Source organism: Nanorana parkeri, unplaced genomic scaffold (genome assembly GCF_000935625.1).
Source record: "Nanorana parkeri isolate BGI_ZX_2015 unplaced genomic scaffold, ASM93562v1 scaffold65, whole genome shotgun sequence".
Taxonomy (NCBI): domain Eukaryota; kingdom Metazoa; phylum Chordata; class Amphibia; order Anura; family Dicroglossidae; genus Nanorana; species Nanorana parkeri.
Genome location: NW_017306333.1, coordinates 1,054,701 through 1,067,956, shown reverse-complemented (window position 1 = coordinate 1,067,956; position 13,256 = coordinate 1,054,701). Strand labels below are relative to the sequence as shown.

General features: G+C 45.0%; 1 protein-coding gene across 1 annotated transcript in view; it reads right to left on the bottom strand.

Moving 5' to 3' along the window:
• Positions 1–9,572: 9,572 nt before the first annotated feature.
• SLC35E3 (solute carrier family 35 member E3) overlaps positions 9,573–13,256 on the bottom strand; it is a 7,853-nt gene continuing 4,169 nt past the window's right edge. Inside the window, exons 3-5 of the mRNA XM_018576356.1 lie at positions 10,678–10,836; positions 10,111–10,193; positions 9,573–9,793 (exon numbers count right to left, since the gene is read on the bottom strand). Of these exons, the coding sequence (XP_018431858.1) occupies positions 9,607–9,793; positions 10,111–10,193; positions 10,678–10,836 (429 nt within the window). The 3' untranslated portion in view covers positions 9,573–9,606. The remainder of the gene's footprint in view (positions 9,794–10,110; positions 10,194–10,677; positions 10,837–13,256) is intronic.

The window sequence follows — 13,256 nt, the reverse complement described above, 5'->3', positions numbered from 1 at the left end:
TTGGAGAGGATAAAAGTTTCTGAAATAAACTTTGTCTGAACTGGGACGCAGCTAATCGGCTGTTATCTTTTCATTTTATAAGCTGGGGGGGTGAAAGATAGAAGCTGTTTGGCTGCTATGCGCAACAGCATCAGGTTGAGATAGAATCTCTACCTCAGATCATGTCCAGACCAGAACAGTTTGTTTCCAGACCAAAACAGTATCCCTATGGTATCTCTGGGCTCCATTCACACCATTGCAGTCCGTTCAGGTCCAAGCAAAATATATATATATATATATATATTGCTTCTCATTTTCCCTGGTCTGGAATGCACTGGAACTTATGGAAACGCATCAAAAATGCATACAAGCACACTGGAACACACCTAAAAGCCCATTTTAAGCTTAAAAAAAAGTGACAGAAATGCACTGGACTGCGTTTGCAGATCTGCTCCGGATCTGTTTCAGACATGGTGTGAACATAGCCCAAAGCTCACCACACATGTCACAATCTGATAATACAATCAATTTTATGTCGGTTTATGGTGAATCAGATGTAAACAGACATGTGTCCGTTTACATCAGATTACATCCCCGATCTGGCACGATCAGGTCCGATGAAATTGAACCCCGTTCCGTTTGTTTTTCTGGACCTAGCTGGAGCTGGGGGCAACCAGATGTAAGTGGACACCCGTCCGTTTGATCCAGCTGCCCATAGATTTACATTGGGCATCCAATTGGGTCTTCCTGAAAAACTGACAGGCGGATCTGATTGGACAGCCTGTGTGACTAACTGGTGGGTATAAGGTCTGCTTCACACCATCTGCATTCAGGCTGCGCTGGCTGTTTATTACAGAGAAGCCCGAACAATTTCAGAATTACATTATTTTTTTTCTTAAAATGGTACATTTCCTCAGTTTAAACATTTATTAAGTTATCTATTTTCCATTGTAAATAACGTATGGGTTACTGAGATTTGCAAATCATTACATTCTGTTTTTATGTATTTTACACAGCATCCCAACTTTTGTGCAATTGGGGTTGTACATAAAATTGATTTTTTCAAGTAAGCTTTGATTTGCATTATCAGAAACAACTAGAATATGTATTCCTATTACAATGCTGTATAACAGGATAGTATCTGCTCTGAGTTTAGAACTTAAAGGAGAACTATGAGGTGAGTGATTTACACTAAACCTCATAGTTCGAGCCGACTTGTGACAATGAAACTGTTACATGGCGACTCTATAGATCGGGAGGTGAGTGATCATCTTCCCGATCATCTCCCTGCAGAGATCGGTGACTCTCCCAATCACCGCTCCCCACAGGGATTCCCCCCCTCCCCTCTCTGATCCTCCAGCGCTGACTGGGGGAATGGATAGGGGAGGGGGCGGGTACAGCTAGCTCTGCCTCTAGATAGACAGAGCCCGCTGTCACTCACGCACCTGGGTGGAGCTCAACAGTATTGTCGGGATCCGTCCCAGCTGCGGTGCTGTCTGTATATAGTGGGCAATAGCTCACTATATTCTGAGCTTTGGGTCATGGTAGGAGGTTAGTATATGTCCGCCTGTGCCCCTAAAGAGAACTATGGCATAAACATGTTACCCCATAGTTCTCTTTTAATGTAAAGTTAATGTATTCAGAGATAGCTTCATTGTCATTACCACCAATTGAAATGAATACTTTCCAGGCATTCTAAATTTAAGAGACACTGCCACTGTGCCCGTGCAGGGCAAAGATTGGTGCTATACAGGGGGGAAACTGTATGTATGCATTTGGAGGTGCCTAGACTGATTGCAGGCAGCAATTGTCTGTGCCAAAATATGTTGCACCATATGTTCTTCATTTGTATCAATAAGTGGAATCATATGTGTGTAGAGAAGTACCTCACCACAGTGAGAATATACTATCTGGAAAAACCTCCGCAAGATTTGTTCACTAGGGATGAGGTTTGGATTTGTTGCTACTTTGGGTTCACAGCAAATCCCTCGAGTTTGAGATTTGAAGTCCTGACCAATTTATGTGCAAATTCCCTGGGGCAAATTTATTCTTACACCATAATCAGGGGTGTATCCACCGCAAGGCAAACAAGGCTTTTACCTTGGGTGACACTTTCCAGGGGGGTGGCAAAAAATGTTGCCCACAAACCAGTGATGCTCAGGGTTGGACTGACCATCGGGCAAATGGGGCACTTGCCTGGTGGGTCAAGTAGAGCAAGCCTGCACGAAATCAGGCAGTGGCTGCCCATCAGGCAAATTAGGCAGCCGCAAGGCTCCATGAGATCACTTAAAGGAGAACTATGGGGTAAGTGTTTTTCACCATAGTTCTCCTTAGGGTCACGGGAGGACATAAACTAGCATCCTCCCGTGACCCAAAGCTCAGTATACCGTGAGCTACAGCTCGCGGTATACTGAGACCGCTGCAGCCGGGACGGATCCCGACATTACTGTCGAGATCCACCCAGCCGCGGGATTGACAGCTGGCTCTGCCTATCTAGAGGCAAAGCCAGCTGTACCCGCTCCCTCCCCCGTTTGTTCCTCCAGTCAGCGCTGGAGGATCGGACAGGGGAGGAATCCCTGCAGTGAGTGACAGTCACGGCTCTCTGCAGGGACAGGATCGAGAAGTGAGCGAGCAATGGTATGTGTTCGCTCACTTCCCGATCAGTTTCATTGTCACACGTCGGCTCGAACTATGAGGATGAGTGAAAATCACTCACCTCATAGTTCTCCTTTAATTAGAGAGCTGCCCAGTGGAGGGTCTAAGTGAGATGAGGTCCGGTCGGCAGCGGGGAACTCGGGGCTGACATAAGATCTGACCCCAGGATGTCCTGGAGACAGGCTAGGCACTTTGGGATGCAGGTAAGAGAAGCAGCACATATGTGCAGGGAAAGAGACCCCGCACAGCCCACCTGAGATGATGGCAGAAGGCACTCGCTCAATGCTTCCCAGCCTATCAGCATTGAGCCGGCCAAACAGCATGGAGCCGGCTTAACCGACCAATGAGGAAGCTGGGAGGTGGGTCATTACCTGCCGCCTGGCTTCCTGATTGGCCAGTAAGCCGGCTCCATGTTCCCTCTCAGCACTGCCGGTCAGAGAAAATCTCTCTCTGACCGGAAGTTCCGGTATCGGGGGTAAGTATCAGAACACTTCTGCTCGCCATATCTCTCATTACCTCCTCCCATGCTCGCCTTCAGTATGTCTCCAGAGCATCTCCCATCCTCTGGAACTCCCTTCCACAATCTGTCTGCTTGCCTCCTACTCGGTCCACCTTTAGGCTGCATTCACACCTAGGCAACAACGTTTACGCTCATTACTATGAGATGCTGGGTCATTACCCGCCGCCTGGCTAGTAAGCCGGCTCCATGTTCCCTCTCAGCACTGCCGGTCAGAGAAAATCTCTCTCTGACCGGAAGTTCCGGTATCGGGGGTAAGTATCAGAACACTCCTGCTCTCCATCTCTCTCATCACCTCCTCCCATGCTCGCCTTCAGTATGTCTCCAGAGCATCTCCCATCCTCTGGAACTCCCTTCCACAATCTGTCTGCTTGCCTCCTATTCGCTCCACCTTTAGGCTGCATTCACACCTAGGCGACAACGTTTATGCTCATTTCTATGAGATGCTAGACCAATCACCCTTTGAGGTCCTGCAGAGCCTAGTGTTAAAAGCATCCATTTATCTGGCATTCTATGGGTTTCTCAGACCAGGTGAGTTCACTTGCTCCGGACCCAAATCCCTACCCTTACTCAAGAAACATTTGAAATGGTTTCCTAATTATTACCGGTTATCTCCAGAACGTTGCAAGGTAAACCAGGTGGGTGCTCCTACAGAAATTAAGTTCTTCCCCTCCGGCAACGCCTGGTGTCCGGTTGCTGTATTGGATAATCTGATGTCCCGACTCTCCCGGTTGACACCAGATAGTCCATTGTTACCTTGTCCAAATACACCACTCACAGCAACTCAGTTCATTAGTCATGTTCGGTTGCTTCTCGGGCAGTTAGGGGTCGATCCTAAACTATATTCAGTGCACTCGTTTTGTATCGGGGCTGCCTCAGCGGCCTCTCGGCATGGTATCCCGGCCCATATAATCAAACATCTTGGTAGGTGGACTTCGTCCTGTTTCAGCAGGTATATACCCAATCCTCACACGGAAATGGCGGAGGCCTTTTCGAAACTGGCAACTTAAATGTAGTAAAGAATAAAGACATATTTTCATTCTATCTGTTTGCCCCGTTATTGGCATTACTGTCCCCACGGACCATGGCACACTCCAGGTCAGTAATATTATTTTACAGTGCATCTGTGGGTATGTTGAGTTGTGTGTTGTATAGTCATTACAGGTGGGCGGACACCTTTCACAAGTGGGAAGGCTAATGTATTAGCCTGGGGAGGGGTTCGCGCACCCGCAGCCCTTAAAAGAGGGCAGGCCACGTTAGCAGGCACGTTCGGTGTGCGACCCACCCTTCCCTCTCAGTTCATATAATCATTTAAATACTTCAGAGTATGCCCCCTTATTGACATTACTGTCCACACGGACCATGGCACACTCCAGGTCAGTAATATTATTTTACAGTGCAGATAACTCCCTCATAGCACTGATCACCGTTCTTCCCAAGAAAGGTAAGCATCCCCAGGAATTGTGCTAGCTACCACCCCATCTACCTGTTAAATGTTGCCTTAAACGTTTTTGCAAAACATTTGGCCACTAGGTTGTTTACGGTCTTTCTGGACCTGGTGGGTTTGGACCAGGACGGCTTGGTCCTCCTAAAGGAGGCGAGGGACAACACGGTTAGAACCTTGCATGTTATTCACTTTGCTCACTCTCGCGGCATCCAGTCCCTCCTTTTGTCAACAAATGCTGAACAGGCGTTTGACAGGGTGGACTGGGTGTTTCTTTGCGAAACCTTAAGACATATTGGTCTGAGAGATTCAATGCAGGACTGGATTGGTGCTCTCTAACCCATGCCAACAGCCAGGGTCAACGATTCTGTCTCTTCGTCCTTTCAAATTAGCAATGGCCTGATATCTCAATATCTCCTGGCGTGATCAGCGTCTTCAGTTGCTTCAGCCTAACTTCCCCTTTCATTGGGCTCACTCCCATATTCATTACCTAGCCACGTTCATTCCTGCAAATCGACAAGGTCTTTGGCCTCAATTTCCCACGCTTGCTGTGATCCATACCAAAAGAACTGCAACAGTGAGACTGCTCCACGTTTACCTGCTTCTGGCGCAACAGCATCCTAAAGATAACCGTTTTACCTAGATTATTATATTTGATGCAGCCTCTCCCAGTTGACGTACCTATGTCCTTCCTGAAACGGATACGTTCCATCTTCTGCTCTTTTCTTTGGGCCCAGAAACAAGAGAGACTCAAGTTAAATGTCCTTAGCTGAACTAATCTAGAGGCGGAATCAGATTCATAGACCTGTTCTTTATCATAGAGTAACTCATTTTTCCAGATTGATTGACTGGTGCTATCACTCTGAGTCCAAGTTATGGGTCCGCTTGGACCAGACCTTCTGTGATCTCCCACTACGAGGCCTGCCGTGGCTCCATCCCAGCCCATCCTTCTCAACATGGTCCAATCCACTAACCAAAGCTACCATGAAGATAGTTATCCCCATACTACGAACAAGAGTCCTGGGAAACCCGGCCTTTCCACTGGGCCTCAGGAGAACACGTTTCCAGAGGTTGTGCTCCAAGAATCTGTTCAGGTTTATACATTTTACTAGAGAGGGTAGGCTGTTGAATGTGGGTGATGTAGCTCAGATGGTGCCTCCCCCTTTGGATTAATGGAGTTCAATGCAGTTGTCCCGTGTCACAAGAATACTCACTTACTTGGAACAAGTTTGTCACGCTGCCCAGCCTCCTTGACATGTTTTGCGAGATATGGTTAAGCTATTGAATGATCGCTGCGATCAACCGCTGCTCCGGTTTCTTCAACTGTGTCTGATCTAGGGATCCAACTAACTTCTTCCCAAAGGGACACGCCTCTGTACTTTGCCCATAAATCCTCCATCTCTAGCAAGATTCAGGAGTCTGGATACAAGCTGCTGACGAGATGGTACAGAGTGCCTACCATACTCCATAGAATGTATCCGTCTGCATCCTTGGACTGCTGGAGATGCTGACAAGCTTCTGGCACCTTATTACCTGTTTTCTGTGAGTGCCCTTAGTTGCAAGGTTTCTGGCATGGCGTTTGTGAGATTGCATCTAAGGTCTCTGGCACTGTCCTGGAACTGAAGCCTACCCTGTTTCCTCTCCACCTGCATTGCTCCTCCATTAGGTCCTACAAATCTTCTCTCTTGATGCACATGGTTAATGCAGCCCGTGCATGTATTCCTCTTATATGGAAGTCCTGTGATCCTCCCTCGGTGTTCATGTGGATCCACAGGGTAAATGAAGTGATGCTCATGGAAGATCTGACAGCTTCGCTGTACGACAGATTTGACAGATGTATGCATACCTGGCTCCCATGGATCGACTTCACTAAATCCTGTGATTTTGGGACACTGGCAGATTCTTGAGCATTCTTTTTTAAAAGAAAAAAAGAAAATCCTATCCAGCCCCCCGCTGTGTAATGTTAAGGAGGGGGCTGTTGGAAGTTATGTTTGTTTTAATCAATCATGTCTGTACTATGCTGGCAGATTTCATTAATTTCATTATGAGTTGTAGAAGAGATTAAAAATGTAAAAGCATTGTATATTAATGAGAGGAAGCTCAGTCTGACCCGCTACTTTAAACTTTCAAACTGCTCAGAGTAGCCTGGAATCTGCACAAAGGCCTTCACCAAATAAATATCTAAAAGTGAAATGTTTTTTTTATTTCAGGTATGATGTGTTAATATAAAATAAAGATATAGTGGGGGGGGGGGGGGACACATTAATAAAAAAAAAGAGATTAGGGGGGGGGGGGGGGACTCAAACTTGACTGCAAAAGTGGAACTGAGTGCCCTCCTCCTCCTCTTACCAGAAGATCTCCTGAAATGACTGAAGCGGATGCTGCCAGCTACCAGAAGGCCTGCAAGATCGCAGACACCTGCTCAACAACTATTGCACTGGACACATTTGTGGAAAAAGTGTCCATGTGCCAAACAGCTTACCGAGAGGCTTTGTTCCTCCCAACAATCGGCAAAAGGGCCGGTGAGTGATTGGATTTCACCTACTACAGAATCTTTACTCATGCCTAGATGTTTACCACTCCTGGAGAACCCCCATTTCATTTTCAACGGGTTTGGTGAACCCCAGCCTCCTCCCCACCCCCATTCCTCCTTCCTCCTTCCTTTAAACCCCCTCCCCTTATTAGGAATCCTTACTACCGTTGAAATAGGTAGTAAAAGTACATTTGTTTTATATATAAAAAGGCATCACTTTCCACTACTGCAGAAAAAAAGAAGAAATAGTGAATTCAGATGACACCAATTGCGTATCCTCATAAAAATGCTAATTATTACATAGTGTACAAAAGTCAGTCAAAAAATAACAAGTCACCCCTACCCCCTGTATGTAAAACATAGTCATGTCATGATATACCCCTAGACCACGGGTGCCCATTAGGTAGATCGCGATCTACCAGTAGATCGCAAAGCGAACACTAGTAGATCTCAATCGGCTCACTGACCTGTGTCCTGTCCTCCCGCTGTGCTCGTGCGGCTGAATGTATTAATCGCCGCAGACGGGAAGGAGAGAGGAGACTTGGGAAGCTGCTGCAGTGGAGGTAAGAAAAGACAGACAGGAGAGAGACAGCAGAGAAAATGAGAGAAGAGACAGCAGAGAGAGAGAGAGAAGAGACAACAGATAGAAACAGGGGAGAGAGAGAGAGAGAGGAGAAGGCCGGTTCACACAACAAAGTCTGCGTTCCAGAGTGTTCGGCTTCTAGAACGCATTAAAACGCAAGCCGGCTGGCTCCCTGCGTTCAGGGGCGTGGTGGTGCATTGAAGTCAATGGCACCACAGCCACGCCCCCCAACCTCAGTGTGACCACCCGCACCCGGAACGCAGGCACATTAATGCCTGCGTTCCGGTCCAGCGCGATCTGCAAAGATGCAGCATTTTTGCAGATCGCACTGGGCCGGAACGCAGGCACCGAAGTGCCTGCATTCCTGGTGCGGTGATTGCACTGGGGGCGTGGCTGCGGTGCCATTGACTTCAATGCACTGCCATGCCCCCTCCTGCCCCTGAATGCAGGTGTTTTTTCATTGGTAGATCTCATTGAGCTCGTCATTTGAAAAGTAGATCTCCAGACGAAAAATTGTGGGCGCCCCTGCCCTAGACGGTGTTTAGTGGGTCTTCACGGTTTCCTTTCTTGACTCGAGTATTGCTTCCAGATTCCAGCATCTACTGTTCCTCACTTTTAATAGTTAGGATCATGCACACGAGTTCCTCTTTTCTTTTTTTACAAGGACATTTAAAAAAAAAAAAAGTCATGTACTTCCCTGTAAGGTCAGCAGTCAGGAGTTCTACTGCCAAGATGCAGAGATCGCCTCATTGGGATAGTCTAAGTGCAGAGGCCTCCTTGGAGCTTACCATCTACAAGACTATTTTTCCTACTCCTTATTAAGCTAATTATTCCTATGGTCGAAAATGATGCCTTTTACATCGATTCAGTTCACTATTCCTAGAACCATGTATTTAATAAATAGGCTGGCTATAAAATAACTTGTCAGACTATACTGGGGCTACCATGCCCTGCTTTTAACTGTTTTGCTAATTGTGTTTCCTGTAGAAGGTGGAACCAATCATCTCTCAGGTTGCTGTCCTGGAAGATGATTGGGGAAATATATATTTTTCTGGTCTTGATGTCTGTGTATGCAGAGTTGAACTATGATATATCCCTCAACTAGGATTTACTACACTTCCTTTTTCCAGCTTCCTTCTCCTTAAGATTGCTGCTGATAGTGGTTGTTATATGCGTGCATATCTCTTGATAGATGACTTTTATATCAGTTATACCCTTCCTTTTATGGAACTTCCCTATCTCTCCCTAGTTGAAGTTTGAGTTGTTTTTTCACTCTGGGACTTCATTCAGCGTTGACTCTTCCAGATATTCCTTGTAGTAAGAGATTTCCACATTCCATGGATCCCTAAGCAGCTGCTGCCCACTCTCCAGTTGGGCTGCTTTTGGACATAACAAACATCTAAGAATTACTATATTGCTAAATAGATGATAAAAATTAGTTTTCTGTACAAAAAAAAAAAAATGTCTTTCCTTTGCAGCCTATAGGAACATGATTTATTTTTTAACATCAGTAAATCGGAAAGACAATAAATTGCTCTTATGAAATGTTCTTGAAATTTATTCAATATGAATACTTAGAGAATATTTTTTCTCAAACTTTGAATTTGCACTCACAGAGGTTTCAAAGTTTCCTTAATTGTTTGTAAAGAAATCAAGGAATTGTATTCTCAAATTCCAAAACAAAAAGCATCAAAAACAGATACAAACATAATACATACACATTCATCCTAACTACAACACCCTTCTGTTTCCCACAGAAATGTTGTGTACATATGTGCACATATTGCTGACATTTTTTATGTGAACACTTGTTTGTAGCGGCACACATTACGTTGTAATATCATGTAAGGCTGTGCAGAGAAAAATTGTATTATGAAGTCCTATCAAGCCAAGACTTATGGCCTCTGGACCAATCTACTTTTATTCACTTCCTGTTCAGTAAGTTTGTAGTGAGTGTAAGCTAAAATACCAAGCAAGGTGCATAATATTCCAATTCCTTGATTAAGAGAGAGCGGGTCTTGAAATAGGATGTATCCTCCCAAAAGAGTGATGCAAAATTTGAAGTGTCCAAACATGTTGTAGCTGAACAGTTATGTTAAGGATTAAACTGTATGGTCTGAGTAATATTTAATCAGTAGATAGCACTATAAAGACAAACTCCCTATATTTGAATGATATTTTTGATGCGCATTCCATCAACTCTTCACCAAACACTATCGCTTCATCCCACCAACGTAGGAAGCAATTTGGAGCAATCCTGTTCTCATGTATGGGGCAAATATCAGAAATTATGTCAAATAAAACTCAGTATGCCAGTATAATGAAACCACTTAGAAGGTTACTATTAAATCTAATATAGTCTTTACCATAGAAGAATGACATGAGTTTGAAAAGGATACGTAACTGGTGAAGTATTCCCAATTATCCAGTAGATAGAGAGGTTTACAGTGAAAGCAATAACACCAGAGATAAGCACCATTGTCTGAAAAAGAAATAGAGTATTTGCATTGCAAATTTAAAAAACACTTTGTAAATATTGACTTAGCGTTTCTCAACTTTTTTTTCCCAGTCACGGCACCTTTTAAAAACATACAAAATCTCGGGGCACCCGAGTTTAAAATGTAAAAAATGACGAGCAGAGTTTCCCCCTTTACATTAGAGTCCTCCCCCTTTTCACATTACAAGCCCCCCCCCTTACAATCTGGAACCCCATTCACATCAGAAGTCTTACCCTTCACATCAGAGGCTCCACCCTTCACATGAGATGTCTTACCCCTCATATCAGAGGCTCCACCCTTCACATGAGATGCCCCCCCTCACATTAGAGGCTCCACCCTTCACATCAGATGCCCCCCTCACATTAGAGGCTCCACCCTTCAGCAAAAATTTGAAGGCACCCTGGCAAAGCTAGTAGGCACCCAGATGTTGAGAAAGCTTGATTTACAGTGTCTAAATTCCATACTTACCACAGCTGTGAGTGACCATGGTCCAAATATCCCCCCTTCTCCAATTACTGGTTCAAAGAAGGGCACGACAGCAAGCAGCATACCTGAGGACAAAGGTGCTTGGTAGTACAACAACTGCATAGAGTTCACCTGTAACTCGTGCTGCTTGGCTCCAACCCACTGCAAATAAATGAATAATCCAGAAATCAAGAAGGAAGAAATAATGGTCCATGATAAAATGACAAAGTCCAACTCCGAGCAAAAATGTACATATTTAAAACTATAAGCAAAAATACAAGAAGACTTTTAATCTAGTAAATACTGTATGGATATACATTAATGTCAAATCATTCTAAAGGTCAGCTTGCAGTTTCCATTTATTCTTTCCCTTTAAATTTTCAAGATTCATTGTCAGCAAACACATACTGCTGATCACGGACCTCCCGATCCTCTCCCTGCAGAGAGCGGTGACTGTCAGTCACTGTCCCTGCAGGGATTCCCCTCGCCTCCCTTCTCCGTTTCTCTAGCTCTGAGTGGAGGAACGGACGGGTGCGGGCAAAGCTGGCTATGGGTCTAAAGAGGCCGAGCCAGCTGTCAATCGTGTAGCGATCACTGGTAGATCGCGATGTCCTGTCTTCTCTGGATCCCCGCTGCTCTCCCCCATCTGTATGCAGCGGGGATACGAGGAAAAGTGAAGCTGCAGTCGGTGGAGGAAGGAGCCGCTATCACAGCAGCACGCCGAGCGGTGAGGAGAGAGAGCCGCTCGGCCTGGATCTGACAGCCGGCGGCTCTCTCTCTCTCTCTCTCCTCACCGCACATGCTGCTGGCTCCGTGGTTATAGCGGTGCCGGCCCCCAGGAGGCTGAAGAGCTTCCTTCACTTCTCCTCGGATCCCCGGCTGGCTCTGCCCGGGAGAGCAGGGGGGATCCAGAGGAGAAGTTGCAGCCCCCCTCTGTGCGTGGCCGAGCAGCAGAGGATCGGTACATATCAGTGATATGTACAAATCCTCTGTGCAGGACAAACACTGGAGCGATCAGCTGATCACTCCAGTGTTTGTAAATAACTGTAAATAGTAACTGTATATAAATAACTGTATATAAATAGTAACTGTATAACTGTAAATAGTACTATGTGTCCGCAGTTATGAATTAACAGGATGTGATTTACATCACTTCCTGTTCATTCATGAGTTCCTCAATGGGAAGAAGCACTCACTACAGAGGCTCCTCCCCATTCAGAAAATGGTGATAGTAAATTTTTTCTGCATGAATGGGAAGCCTCTGTGCTTTCCATTCATTTAGAACAGGGGCTGCAGAAAGAGAGATTAAGGACTTTGTGTCCTCAATTTCTTTTTTAATTTTAAAAAGGGAAATATTAGGGGGCTGTTTAGACCCATAATATTTCCCCAAAGCCCTCCCAACAGTGAAAAAAAAAAAATGAAATAAAAAAAAAAATGAAATAAGAATAAAAATAAAAATAGTAAAAATTTGATAGGACGCCGGCGCCTCTAGAACGCACTTGAATGCAAGCCGGCCGACTCCCTGCGTTCAGGGGCGGTAGTTGCACCGCAGCCATGTTCCCCACCCACAGTTCGATTGCCCGCACCTGGAACGCAGGCACATTAGTGCCTGCATTCCAGTCCAATGTGACCTGTGAACCTGAAGAGAACTATGGCCAAAAAAGGTTTCTCTTTCAATTAACACATAGTCCTAAATGTTTATTTATAAACCAAAGATAGTAAATTTGATGGCTATAAAAAACATTGGTTTAAAACAATTAGACCCAAAACCATTCAAGTTTCCCTTTGAAGTCATACACATTGAAAGAAACCATAGCATACCTTTTCTACAGAAACCGCAACTCTGGAATCCGAAAGCAGTCAGTCATTTGACTGAAGGCCTACACATACAACCTCAAGGAGAGAAAGCCTATTTCACTTCAGATACTCACTTTCGGCAGAGATCGTGCAATCAAAAAGCATTTAGTCTTGCAACTGGTCACTAAAAACAGAATCCTGGAACAGCAGATTGTGCAGTGCAGGTATTTCATAAACTTTTATGAATTCAAAGCTAAAGTCCAAGCAGATATAAAATACACCCATTAAGCAACTCTGTATTGATTAATACATTATTAAATGTATTTTTTTTATTTATTTTTTAAATACAAGCAGTGCAAGTACCTGGATTTGGTTTGGAATCAGCCTTTTGCAGTCCCTGTATAGCAGAGCTGAGATTGTAAGAGGAAGAAGCTGCACAAGGAGCCAATCAGCTGTGCTGCAGTGCTCACATTCCATCTTGGAACATGCTGATGTGAAAGCAAAGTGAAGGGCTCAAAAGTATGCTGCTTCTCCTATCACTGTCCAGTCACAGGCTGAGGAGAGACAAAACCTGTAAGCGCCAACTGCAGTAGAGAAATGTCAAGTCTCCTTCCTACCAGACAGGGTTGTGATGTGTAAATCTCAGGTCTGGATGGACAGAAACACAAATAGTTTGGCAACTAAATTGCACCTACAAATAGATGAGATTAGGAGAGAGAGAGAGAGAGAGAGAGAGAGAGAGATTAGGAGAGAGAGAGATTAGGAGAGAGAGAGAGAGAGAGAGA